The following is a 14,150-nucleotide window of genomic DNA, read 5'->3' as shown; positions in this document are numbered from 1 at the left end:
TCAAATTGCCGGCAAATCAGGCTGGGTTTACCCAGTCAACCTGAACGCCCTCTCAAGTAAAAGCTTGAATGCCATGAGCTCGTAATCACGACTTCAGAAGTGGAAAGTATGAAATTTCCGATAGCACGTGAAGGCAGCATAACTCTGATATTGACCTCAAGGAAGAAAATAAAATGATAAAAACACAAGTCTTTAAGGGTGCAGATAATAGAACTGATACACCGAAAGAAAAAGAGTAGGAGAAAGTGTAGCAACTCAATCCAGTATTTTTGGCACAAATACTCCCTGATCTGTTCTGCGGGAATCTGAACTGGAGGGAAATATAATGTATCAAGAAGGAATGTTTCCCTGGGCAACCCCACCATCAACTTCCTTTTCATAATTCTATCAAGGAGAGGGCACAGAATAGACATCAGATACCTCAACAATCAGGGTGATCTGCTGAGACAGCTCTTTACACGGGTAAACATTGTTAACACCTTGAAAAACATAGGTTAAAGCTTTGTTTGTGAGCTGAGTATCGATACAAATTCAGGTAATTGTATCTCAAGAGACTGAAAGACTTTTCCTATAATGGGTGTGCAGTTACCTGGGAAAACGTGTTTCTTTCAGGAGGTTGAGGGCACCTGGGACACACAGTAGGTAACAGATTTCCACAAAAATGTGCTCAAAATGTTCATCACAGATCAATGTATCAGTTAACCAAATAGGCTTGACTGTGGGTGACCATAAATCTTCAAGGTGTGGCCATATTCAGCGAACCTGTGGGTTCTTTTGTTCAAGTTGCCATGTTATCAAAATGGACAATGAAAACAAGATTTTTTCGATTACTTCTCTGAGGCGTATGTGGAGTTTCTGCTCAAGGGCGCCCTCTGGCTATCAGTTTGAATTAAACTTTTGGGTAGAAAATAAGAAAAATAATACTTCTAAAATATATGTTTTTCTTCAATGTACAGGAGTTTTAATCCCCACAGTGGATACATAAGAAGCTCATATTTCATATTAAAGACACTTTAAAAAAATGTATATCACAGATTAAAATCACATATTTTTTATAATTATTATTATTTTTTTTTTACAATAATTTCTTAGACCTTTCTAATGATTTTTAGTCATAGGCTGTCTGCATACTAACAGGTAACCCATACATTTTTTTTGTAAAATAAGTTTTCTGTAAAATTGAATAATAATAATACTAATTATTATTATTATACTGTTATATTCATTCTTAAATGCTATTTTAACAATGAAAATGTTATTGTAATAGTAATATTTCTTGTTTCTATTTAGCAATAATAATCATAATTATTATTAGCCATATTAATATATAAACACAAAATGTTATATACACACTTTTCATTTGTAAAAAAAAAAAAAAAAAAAAAAAAAAATTATAATAATAATAATCGCATTTTAAATCGCAATTGCAATTTTAACCAGAATAATCGCAATTAGATATTTTCCCCAAATCGTGCAGCCCTAGTGGAAACCTATCTCAGACTATGTACAAAACGCTCACGCACCCTCCAGTCTACCAGAGTATGTCAATTTACCCTTATTAGCTGATGGTTGATGATTCTGATTATGTTCAAAATGGACACATTTCTACTGTAGCTCTCCTTTCTGAGAAAACCTCAGACTGAAATCTACATTGATCTATTGATGTTTTCAGACTGTGGAAAAACTTATGATCAGGTGTTTTCAATCTCATCTGAAAGGAGCAGTGTTGGGAGTAACGCATTAAAAAGCAACATGCATAATTTCATCAGATTACTTTTTGATGTAACAAGTAATGCATTACTTAATCATTACTTATTTGATGTTACTGCAAATTACATTCTAATAACACAAATATCCCTTTCCAGACAAAAATCCCTTTCCAGAACATTTTCATTCAACGTTCCCAGCTGGTGGAACGATCTTCCCACCGCCATCCGAAACGCTGATTCGTTGACAACATTCAAAAGTCAACTAAAAACTCATCTCTTCCATGAGCACTTAACCTCTTTATAAAAAAAAAAAAAAAAAACTTTCCTTTCCTCTTTCTCCTCCTCTTTCCCTCCCTACTCTAGCCTGTGCTACACTGAGAAATGTACACGGACTAAGTATTTCAGGCACTTGTTGCGCTCACTCGACTCTTCACGACCAATCGCTTATTGTACCCCCAAGTTGTAAGTCGCTTTGGATAAAAGCGTCTGCTAAATGCATAAATGTAAATGTAAATACATTTATTTAGAAAAGGTTTCTGCAGATAAAGTATTTGCAAGAACAGTCACAGTAATAGTATGGATTTTAAATTAATATAGCTAGTGATGCATGATGCCCAATTAGTGGAAAGATGTTTAATCAGAATTTGCTCCCAATCTAAATTCAGTACTTGGAAAATTTAACAATGATATGACCCCTTAGAAGTAACTTGATGCTCATTGTTTTTATCTGCAATAGTCTCCTATAGGATAGAAGGAATGGATTGATATTTTGAAGCAACTTGGCATTTCTGACTGGCCGTCGGCCATATAATGGCTTGACACTTGCGGCAATGTATAGGATGATGCACTAATGTCCATTATAGAGGTTGATGTGCAACTATGCCATCAAAACCCATGGATATGCTAGCAATAGCAAACAATGATCCAATCAATTCCCACTGGACAAAATCGAGTCCCGCCCTACATTTATTCTTGTTTGAGAAGCCATTTCACGCTGATATGTCACAATATCCCGACTTTAACCAGTGTGTAAAGCTTAGTTTAGCATCTGGTTATTTCTGTACAATATATGTTCTCCTGTACAATAAACAACTCTGGAAAAAATGAAGAGACCACTTAACATTGATTTCTCAATGTTAAGTGGTCTCTTAATTTTTTTCCAGAGCTGTACATTCTCAAGAAATTCCTAAAACAGACATGCTTCTTGTGTTGTATTGCAAAACTTTCATTCACAGGCAACCTGTTGTAAGGACAAATACATTTGAATTTTGTCCTAAGAAGGACTTTTGCACTAATATATGGATAATTCTGAGGAGACCGTGGCATTTGTGGCTTTGCTGTTACTGTTAAAATTTCAAGAAATGATTTTTTCCCAATGGGGGCCCAAAGTATAACTGCCCTAACAAGGCAGGAATGTTGAAGGAGTTTAAGATCAGTGCAAAAAAAACGTCTAATAGTCTAAGCTATCAAAAATTGTCAAGCACATTATTTACAGTAAGTTTTCTTGAGCCAAGAACTCTATTGTTTAACTATTGAGCTTGACAAGGCAATGTGTACACATAATGAAATATTGATAAAAATGATATGTATGAGGAATTTCCCTCTGTTTGAACTACAGTACGTGGTCATTTTTTTATGCAACTTCCCTAAATGATGTCACAAAGATCAGTATTCTTAAAGGAGGATGTCACAGCAAAACATGGGTGAACAAAGAACAAAAAAATGCCAGAACAAGGACAAATTTAGTATTTAAAAATATTAAATATTGTGACTTGTGCTGCCTTAAATGTGCGGAAATCGGATATTTCCTACTTCAGTTCTGAAGTCATGATTACGAGCTTGTCGGAAAGAACGGGAATTGTGGAGGACACCAGGTTTATTCTTGCCTATTATTTTTGGGGAAATCTTATTAAAGCCAAAATTATATTTAGCGTCCCATTCACTGACAACAATATAAACATTCACTGCGCTTTCTAGATAGTCAGCTTGCTGATGATTCTGGAATTTCGGTCAAATACAGGCTATTTTTGCTGTACAATACGCTTCAAATGATTATTCATATCGTCTATGTAAATATGCATTACTTTAATTACAAGACAAGGTGATGTAGCTGTTGTGGAAAAAACTAATAAAGAATACCGGTCCCAGCAGCCATGTTTAAAGTTTATGGCACGCCCAACTTGGGAACTTTGGTATCAAAATGATCCCCAAGCTTCCCAGCGGTAAATATGACTTGAGAACGAGTTCATGTTCAATTTTTAACTAGGAAACTGATAGCATGTGAAGGCAGCATAAATCAGTATCAGTTAATTTTATCAGTATAGGAACACATAAAACACACAAATGGCAGTGTTTCCTAAAAATGCCCTAAATATCACCTTATAAACATGTACGAGTGTGTGTGTTGGCAGCAAATTAGACGTTGACAGCTAACGCTGTTGTAAAAAATTCCATTAACCCAACCGTCAATCCAAGTGATGGACATTCCTTGGCTGCACACACTGTGAATTTTACACACTTCACATCCCCAGATGTGACACTGGGGGGGGGGGGGTATGTACCCACACAAATAATCATATTATACTGGAAAAACAACTGCATGATCTAATGTCGGTGTAAAGTTTTGTTAAAAATATTGTTTTACTGAGGAAGGTTTGTTGAATTATGTCTCTTTGCAATGTACCTGCAATCATAATCTGTGGTATTCCAGATACCAAGAATTCTGGATCCTTCCTCCTCAAAGTCCTACTGTATTCTCAGAGATACTGTAACCCACCCACCCCCATCACCTTCCAAATGCCCTTACTGAGAAACATCCCCCAACCCCCTGGAAAACAAACAAAACAGGAGAAGTGGATGTGGGATGGGGCGTTTCCCTCACCCTGAAGAATGAAGCGGTATCCAGTTTCATCTGGAGAAGAAGGGAAGAGATCTTGTGTTTTGGTGCATCTCAGGGCTTCCTGTTGTCCCAGAGGCAAGGTGGCAAACTTCACACCATCCGCTATTAGATCCTGTTTTTGTAGGGCACTTTTGTTTTTTTCTTTCTTAAGAGAAATGTTTACTCTTTCACCATCATAGACCCCCTTGATTCTTTTGTTCACCATTTTCTGTCGTTTTCCTTGCTCTTCCATCTTAGAGTCGAACTACACGCTGAAACCATTAATGGACTCGAGACACATGGAGGGCTACTCACTCGAGGCCTGTTATTGTAGTAAATTATGCTTCTTTCAGTTTCAACTACTTGCTAACAACTGTTTTGGGATAAATATCAAAGTGTCGCCAGGGCAAAGACACAAGTCACCATTTGTGCCAACAAAATCAAGCAAATGAAAGCGGCTTTTAAAAATCTAATCACTTTATTAAGTGAAATTGGAAAAGGCCTTAAAACAATTCATCTGCTTAAATACATCATACATCTTTTGACAGAAATGTGATATTTACAAATAATGAAATATGGTAACATTTCCTCCTGTACATACCTCTTAGCTAAACATTTGTAATCCTGTCAGTCACTTTCACAATCGCTAAGGCCTTTAAAATGCTGGAATATTAAATTACTTCATGAGACCTGACTTGATATGGCAACATGGATGAATAAGCAACTCATGACATTAAATTGAACTAGTTCTAAAATCTAAATAAATGGCCATGTGCAACCAGATACTAAAATATGTACTCTATGAGAAAATGACCAAAAATGTGGTAAAAACAAAACAAGAGAGACATTCATTCAACAACAGGAATTGATCCGTACTGCAAGGCACAAGACTAAATTGCAGACATTTCTAGCCGCCGCCGGGTGAAGAAATCACGGCGTAAACTCCTGATAACATCAGTATGGAAGATAAGAATTGTGCCATCTTTTCCATCAAAATCATTAGTAGGGTTTCCAAGGCTTACGTTTTTAGTCCATTAGAGAAATGCATGTTCTTTGGAGTTGTGCTTTCAAAAGTGTTGGCAAAGTCTGGGCACTTTGTACGTCGCTCTAAATGAGAAAAGAATCATGCTGGGCTCACACAGCAGTGTCTTTTACCGTCAGCATGGTTCAACGTAGTATGTGTGACCTGATCGCAGTTGGCGTTTCCTTTCAATATTGACCTGTAATTCTCACATGCAGTCCACAAAGTTCAGTTCACACTGTTGTCTCCCCTTGGTTGTTGCCCAGCCTTTTGTAAAACCTTCGCCACGACTGTACGGTCTTTCCAGACCAGATCCAGAATCCGGATGTGATTCCTACGATCATAGTCATGAGGTACTTGATCATAAACACCGTGAAATCGGGTGACATGGGCGCAAAGTTGTTGGCTGGGCACGGCACGGCAAAGTGTTTGCACGTCTGCATGTGCCAGGTTTTTTCCCACTGTTCACGGAACGCCTGTTCGTAGAAGTAACATGCAATGACGATGGTCGCCGGAACGGTGTAGAGGACGCTGAAAACGCCAATCCGTACCATCAGCTTCTCCAGTTTTTCTGTCTTGGTGCCGTCGTGCTTCATGATGGTACGGATGCGGAACAACGAGACAAATCCAGCTAGAAGGAAAGACGTGCCGATGAAGAGGTAAACAAAGAGGGGGGCGAGGACGAATCCACGCAGGGAGTCAACGTTGTAGATGCCCACGTAACATACGCCGGTCAGCACGTCACCATCCACTTGTCCCAAGGCCAGGATGGTGATGGTCTTCACAGCGGGGACGGCCCATGCTGCCAGGTGGAAATATTGAGAGTTGGCTTCGATAGCTTCATGGCCCCATTTCATTCCGGCAGAAAGGAACCAGGTGAGAGACAGGATCACCCACCAGATGGAGCTGGCCATGCCAAAGAAATACAGGATCATGAAGAGAATGGTGCAGCCCTCCTTTTTAGTTCCTTGTGCCACAGTCCTATAAGCATCATCCCTGAACTTATCAATGCAGACCACCTTATCCTCCAGCAAAAACCCGGCTGCATAAGCCACCGCCACCATGAAGTAACACCCGGAGAGGAAGATGATGGGGCGTTCCGGGTAACGGAACCGGCGCATATCCACAAGGTAAGTGAGGACCGTGAACAGGGTACTCACACAGCACAGGATAGCCCAGATTCCCACCCAGAGCCGACCAAATCGGACCTCTTCCTCCTTAAAGTACATCAGCCCATGTGACATTTTGTGCTCGCAAGGGGCGCCACAGTTTTTCGCCCCCAAAAACAGGTAATTGAGGTAGGAAGGGACTGTGAGTTGAAGAGGGCAAGTGAAAGCCTGATTTTGGCGTGGCAGATGCATGCGTGGAGTGAAGGGGTCTGGTATATGTGGCGTGGGGTCAGTGGTCGGGATGTCGGGGTCTGATTTGTTCTGTCCCACGCAGATCTCTCCAGCTCCATGCACGGGAAAGTTCTCACAGCGGAGTCGTTCGGGCCACTGGAAGCCGAACTTGTTCATAAGGGCCTCGCACCCTTGTCTTGCGCGCTCACACAGAGAACGACAAGGTGGAATTGCCTGTTCTAGAACTGTACACACTGGCGCATACATGGAACAGAGGAAAAACTTCAAATCTTGAGAACATTGAACTTTGACCAGGGGGTAGAACTGGTGCACCTCCAGTCCAGCGTCCTCCTGGTTGGTGTGTCCCAGGAGGTTTGGCATGATAGTTTGGTTATACTGTATGTCTGTGCACAGGGGGATAGATATGGGCTGGCAGAACCCGTGGTCTGGGATGAATATACCCTTCTCTCCGTGATACTCGGCTGAACACAGTTCAAGCACAAGCGTTGTGATGAACATGTAGCATGCTTTGCGAATACACGGACCGTCTTCCCATACCGCCATAATTGTCGCCTGGAAAACACAGAAATATGGAAAACAGTTTTAACATTTATTCCTCACAACTAACTAGTACCTATTTTTATGTTTCTAGTTCCTATTTTGACTACTATTAAGAAATCCATCCAATTTCACTACAAATCATTGAATACGCATACTTTTCTAAATGATCTATTCAGTTAGTCATTATCCAAATAGCAGAAACATTGTTACTTGCAGCAAATCTTGGATGCAATTCCTAGGGGGTTTACATAGCAACTATTAACTTCTGACTACAATGCATTATACTTGTTGCTGGTACCCATTTTAATTTTAGTAGTACTTAATCCTTAACTATTCAAATGTACTAGTATCTAGTCTCAGTTGTTTTCTTAATACCAGCGTTTCTAGGAACATACCCATCATCTTACTAGTAAAATGTTTTATTGTAACTATAAAAGTAGCCATTCTTACTAGGTATTACATATGAAACAACTAACTTCTGAGCTAGTGCACTGTAACTAGTGAGATAAAAAAAAGTTACTAGTTATAGTAAAGACCATCCCCTAGAATTCAGTAGCAAAATCTGCAATTTGTTTACAGTAACAATGGTAAAGTTACAATGGCAGTATGGGCTTCGTCACTGGTAGCAAATTAAGAACTAACTTACTAGTATGCCTTGATTAAGTACTAGTGAAAAATTAGATAAACACTCGTCACTACTGGAATAAGTGTCTCTAATTAACAATTACTATTAACACTTTTAAAAGTCACAATTGGATTACTTAGTAGCAATACAATTACATACAACAAAACATAAAATGTATAGTAGCAATACAAGTTTAAGTAAAACGTGAAAACGAGTTTTGGGAAAACTTTCAAACAAAGGAGTGTTTCACTGACTAAGAATAAGTGGTAAGATTAAATATATCTAACGTTACACAGATAAAGCTTTAAAATGAGACTTAATCTATTGTCGCATGGAAACCGAACACAAACAAATGTAAACTTACTGGAATTGAATCGTTCCGCGAAACTTCAGCTTGTGCTATAATGTGTTATTCCTCAACTCCGATCTGTAGCTCCAGACGTGACCAATCACTCGTACAAGGCGAGTCTCAAACAAACTATCCTCCGGTTCAGAGTCTTGCGTTCAGGTATTCATAACCACTTTTTCGAGACTCCTCCACATATTTCATCATCAGAATTCCCAAACATCTGCCTCCTTTTACACTCGGCCCTCCTCTCCCTTAAAACAATGTAAGAAACTTTCTCCGCCACTCCTGTTGAATCTGCAGCTCTATCTCTGTAAAGTTGATACGCTGACTCCACATTGCCCCACAGTAATGATAAAACGGTTTCAAGCAGCCCTTCATTCACTGTCCTCTCCACGGGGCGCCTTGAAACCCCATACCTTCCGACCAATGGGAAGTGTGTTTTTCTTAACGAAACGTTCCTTATTGGATCGGAAAGGATATTTCAGGAAAAAAAGGTGGGATACTGGGATTGCGGTGTCTTCCTCACCTACATTATGTCTTTATTGGAAAATTGGAGACAAAGTGAAATGAGTGTAATAAGGCTTCGGTTCAAAGTGAAAACTTTTTCGCTAAGATAAATATCTTTTAAAATGTCTTGAAAATTTGGTCGCATTTGAATGGGACACATTTTAGTTTTTTTAGCGATTCTGATGCAAGAACTTTAGAAATAGATGTTTGTGTTGTAAAACTAATAGATTTATAGCAGTGACTCCTCAACTGAATGTGATTTCTGCCACATACATCATAAAGCCATTTGGTGATGAAGTGGGAGCCGGACTGAATTATTAATCTCAAACAAATATAAGAGGACATTCTTAACTTGTGAAAAGTTAAGTTTGGTGATTTGTAACCTGGAAATGGGCAGAAAGCCTGTGCATGTGTATTTATGATAAATGAGGAATCTGTTATGAGAAAACGCTGGCCAAGGAAGGGTAGAAAGCCATAGGCCAAAGCAATGACATTCTCCTGCTGTAATGTCCATATTTATTGTGATGTTTATAGCTCAGGGTTGTTGATACATCTCAGTGGTATGTGAGTTTTGGAGATTTATACAGCCAGAAAAACACATATGATGACGAAACCAGGAAAAAAAAGCATATGGTGACCCACTACAATATTCTTTTTTTTTTTTTAACCCTATAACTGTCTTAGCCAGAAGCAAGGCATATAACTGATGCTTTTGAGACAGTATTACTCAAAGCAATTTTCAGACATGCTTCAAATAGTTTTTCAATTTTTTTGGTGCACCTATAATTGAATAGCATGGATGTGTGCCTGACGAAGTGTAAATAATCCTGATCAATGACTCTAAAGTTTATCATTATGTCTGTTTTTTTTTTTTTTGCTTATCCACATTTCTGGCAGAAAGATGTTTGGAGTTAATGTCTATTACACAAACATTTGTCTTCCTTTCACATTCACCTGAATATTTTATCCATCTGTCAGCATTCTTTATCTCTTTGCTTTGTCATGAATTAATGACACAAATACACAGTAGGCCTATTCAATATCACTTTAAACTGATTCATGGATCTTTGTGAACGGATTCACATCTGAAATAAAGTCCCTCAAAGAAAACTGATTATGTGATAGCAGCAGAGCAGAGCAGTATGGATCTCTTTAAATCGAGGGGAGCAAAGGCTTTTCTGCGGATCTTTTACCAAAATATGGCATTTGTAGCCATTAAGAATACATTAAAGTGAAGCTAGTAAGAGTTTTTGATCTTATGCCAGGCCATAAGAAGCACTATATCAATATTCCACTCCGATTATGTAGCTAAACCTGACACTTAATTTCTGCAATGTTTATCTCCTTTCTTTCTCCATTCTTTCCTCTCACATGCACACACTCTGACAACAATTTGTCGTTCCTAACACTGTATTGTGGCTTTCATGGTGCCAAAGAAGCATTTGGTTTTCTTTTGCTGTGTGAGAGAGGTGAGACACTTCACGCAATTCACATCTGTTATGCCTAAAATAACTAATTCAATTTAAAGATTGGTAAAATAAAAATTATCTTTAACAAAAGGCAAATCTAACTTGAAAAAAAAAAAAAAACACATCGGTGCTGCTCATGTATTTAGTGTGAAACGGGCCTAGCATTACCCTAGCCTGGCTCCAGATCATGTTAGCTTGAGTGTTCACTGTATTTCCACCGTGGGCTAAAATTGGTAAAATTGTAAAAAGTAGCTAAACTAAACATTTCATACTTGACAGCTGCTTCTTTAAGTCAGAAATGTTAAACAAATGACAAAAATATTCAGGCAAATTAATAAACTTTTGTCTAATTTCGCCATTTTGAATTGAAATCGGCCTATGTAATGTCATTTATAATACAATTAACAAACAATAAATATTAAAGGTATAGTTCACCCAAAAATGAAAATTCTGTCATCATTTACTCACCCCCAGGTTGCTCCAAACCTGTATGACTTTCTTTGTTCTGCTGAACACAAAAGAAGATATTTAGAAGAATGTTTGTAACCAAGCAGAACAGATAAAGCAACCATTGACTACTATAGTAGGGGGGAAATACTATGGTAGTCAATAGTTGCTCTCTCTGCTTGGTTACAAACATTCCACTAAATATCTTCTTTTGTGTTCAGCAGAACAAAGAAAGTCATACAGGTTTGGAACAACCTGAGGGCGAGTAAATGATGACAGAATTTTCATTTTTGGGTGAACTATCCCTTTAATAAAGCCGTTTTCTTCAGATTAGGCATAAGATTAATAGCAATGAATGTGTGCATATTGTAAATGAATATAATTGCATTTGTAGCTCTCAGTGAATAAAAAAGCTCAGCTTTTTCAGCCTGTATTGGGCATATGATTAGTAATGAATGTGTGCATATTGTGAATTAATTTAATACATTTAGTTACCTAGCGTTCCTGTTAGCCGTCAGTGAATTAACATGTCTACAAAAATTATTCATAAAACATATCAGTTAAACATATGTTTTACTGTCTTCACTGACTAAAATGGAAAAAACTTAATCAGTTATGGAAATCAAAATTTTCTCGGGGAGCAAGCCCCCGAACCCCCCTAACTACCTCACATTTGGGATCTCAGTGATTATAAACATGCCTACATTGTATGATTATATGTAATAATAAACAGCCAATATCCTAATATGCTTACTAATAAGCTACTAGTTAATAGTGAGAATTGGACCCTAAACTAAAGTGTTACCATTTTTTTCCCCATACCCGCACTCGAGGCCCCCCTAAAATGAAAATCTGGTCTGGTCGCTATAGATATGGGGCCTTGTATCTTTTCGTCCTTGTAATTCTGAAAATTCTGTAGTAAGTTTCTGTAGAAAATGTTTGTAATTTTTACAGAAGCTAAAACTCAATAAAAAACTCTCAATTAGTTTACTAGTTTACCACAGATAGTGAAAATTGTATCTGGTTTTACATCACATTATATATAATTTTACTGTCCCATTTCGTTTTTTTTTGCAATAAAAACTATAAATGAATTACCAAATAACTTATGGTAAACCCCCATAAGTGCAACATTTCCTATTATGTTGTTAAAGGTAGGGTAGGATTTGTTCCAGAAAACATTTTTGCTATGCTGATTGAAAGTCTCTTTACATCCTGATAGCAATAACTATGTTAAGTGGTCTAAATGTATTTATATGTGTATATATATTGTCTTTGGGACGATATATTTGTTTGTCCAATCATACAATGTCCTACCTGTCTGTCAACGTACAGTATGTATTTTCATCCCTCCGCTGCTTTCACAGATATCACACGTCATCAGCGTGTTTCATACTATGCAGAGACAGACGTCAGCATGAGCCCTGCAACCGAAACAGAAGCCACCTTTTACAATTCCTCATGAACCAAAACAACAAGCTTATACTGCGTTCACGCCAACACTTCTGTAATTTGGAAGAGATGGAAACCTGTGAAGTTATACTCTGAGCTGTTCGTGACTCGACTTTATGTATTTCAATGACAACACCATCAACGCTGAAATTAATCTGCAGCAGTCATGTGGCACTGGTCAGTGCTCTTTAAGTTGTTTATGTTCATTATTATTGTACTTTGTGACATTATTATTTTGCTTTGAGACATGAGGTAATTTAACCCCGCCTCTTGTGACGCTTTAGTTTGCTTCCTGCTGTGTGCATTCATGTGTTTTGAAGGAGGCGTGGCTTTGGAGATGCTCACAAGGGAGGGTGGGATCGTATGCTTTCAAAGCTAGCTCGCTATTGCAAGCCTCTCCAAAAATAGCCTACCCTACCTTTAAAGGGGCTATATGTAGAATTCAGAAACCCTTGTTATTAGCGACGCCTGTGGCCATTAAGTGAACTGCAGTCAGCAACTTATTACTTGTGCTCGCACTCGTACACACACTCCATAGTGACGCGAATTTCCCAGCAAAAAGAGTCCCGAGTCCTTCACATAAAAATCAGTCTACAGGCTTTCATAGGCAACCGAGGAAGTCAGGAAAGGTCTAATTTTTAAGTTTTGTTACAAGCTGTTCACACATTGGGAAAGCAATTAATGCATGGAAATTCTTCTATAGCCCCTTTAATTTTCCATTATTTTAGTGTCATGTGATGGTGTTTTGTCTTTGTTTGTATGACCCTGGACATCCACTAGGCCTATCTATGCGTTTTGGCCATGTTTTACACTGAACTCTGATTCATCAATTTTCTATTTTACCACCTATATTATTATTATGGTGGTTATCGGTACATTTTAAAGAATTGGTAGTTCAAGATTGAAATAGTAACATTACATAATTTAATGAAATGTAATGTTATATAAGTTGTAATTTATACAGCCATCCTGAGCACATATAACACTGTCATGGTATTTTAAGGTGGATTTCATGGTGGATTTAATTGAATATTATTAAGTGTGTAGCATTTTTTGGTCTGTTTTTTAGAAAAGAGGTCATGGAAAAGTCACAAAGTCGCTTAAAGATCAAATTATCACATGATTGCCATAGTAAGAATATTATCTGAATTAAGCTGCTCATTAACTTAACTCACCTGATCCTCAATAATCCCGCTTTCATTGCTGTACAGCAATATTTTTTAAACCTGTGACTAAACTAATATGGGGGAAAATGTTCATCAGAATAATACTTCAGTGTGTGCCTGTCTATCCATGTGACTGTCTCTCTCTCTCTCTCAGATACTCACTTACTTAACAAAAGAATGTTAATAGGTGTTTTATAATGTGCAGCTGTTTCTGGGGTGCTTTTCAGTCATTGTTAAGTCCTTTCATTAATTTCCTTGCTCGCGGTGCACGAGTCCGAGTGAGAACAGACCAGGAAAGTCAAACACAAAATACCCAGGCAGCTCCGTTTAGGAAAAACACCACATGCAAGTTAACATTGTGTCTGTGTACAGCACCGCTAATGGCTTGGTATACATTTGACTTGGTCTGGTCTCAAATGGGAATCTTCTGTCAAATGGAGGAAAAGTACATTTACACACTCCTGCTGCTGATACACCTCATCAACGGCTCTCTGCTGACCGAACGCAGGGAAGGTTCATTCTAAATGGGTGGTTGTGTTAAAAATCTGGATCAGGAGGGGTGAGTGCAAGAAGGAATGCAGGAAAGTAGCGCTCCAGTTGGCCTGAAACTGACCACAGATTACTTA

The 14,150-nt window shown here is 38.2% G+C and overlaps 1 protein-coding gene across 1 annotated transcript; it reads right to left on the bottom strand.

Annotated features, from left to right (window-relative positions):
- Positions 1–5,043: 5,043 nt before the first annotated feature.
- Positions 5,044–8,830, bottom strand: fzd7b (frizzled class receptor 7b). The gene is made up of 2 exons (XM_079841251.1): positions 8,499–8,830; positions 5,044–7,521 (listed from the first exon to the last, which is right to left on the bottom strand). Exon 2 carries the CDS (start codon positions 7,510–7,512, stop codon positions 5,842–5,844), a length of 1,671 nt encoding a protein of 556 aa, XP_079697377.1. The 5' UTR covers positions 7,513–7,521; positions 8,499–8,830; the 3' UTR covers positions 5,044–5,841.
- Between the last annotated feature and the right edge of the window lie 5,320 nt (positions 8,831–14,150).

Source organism: Gobio gobio (genome assembly GCF_949357685.1).
Source record: "Gobio gobio genome assembly, chromosome: 17".
NCBI classification, from domain to species: Eukaryota; Metazoa; Chordata; class Actinopteri; order Cypriniformes; family Gobionidae; genus Gobio; species Gobio gobio.
This window is presented reverse-complemented; position numbering and strand designations above follow the sequence as displayed.

What these genes read in the sequence shown, in the direction of transcription:
- fzd7b (XM_079841251.1), bottom strand. Translation starts at nt 7,512, where the DNA reads ATGGCGGTATGGGAAGACGGTCCGTGTATTCGCAAAGCATGCTACATG.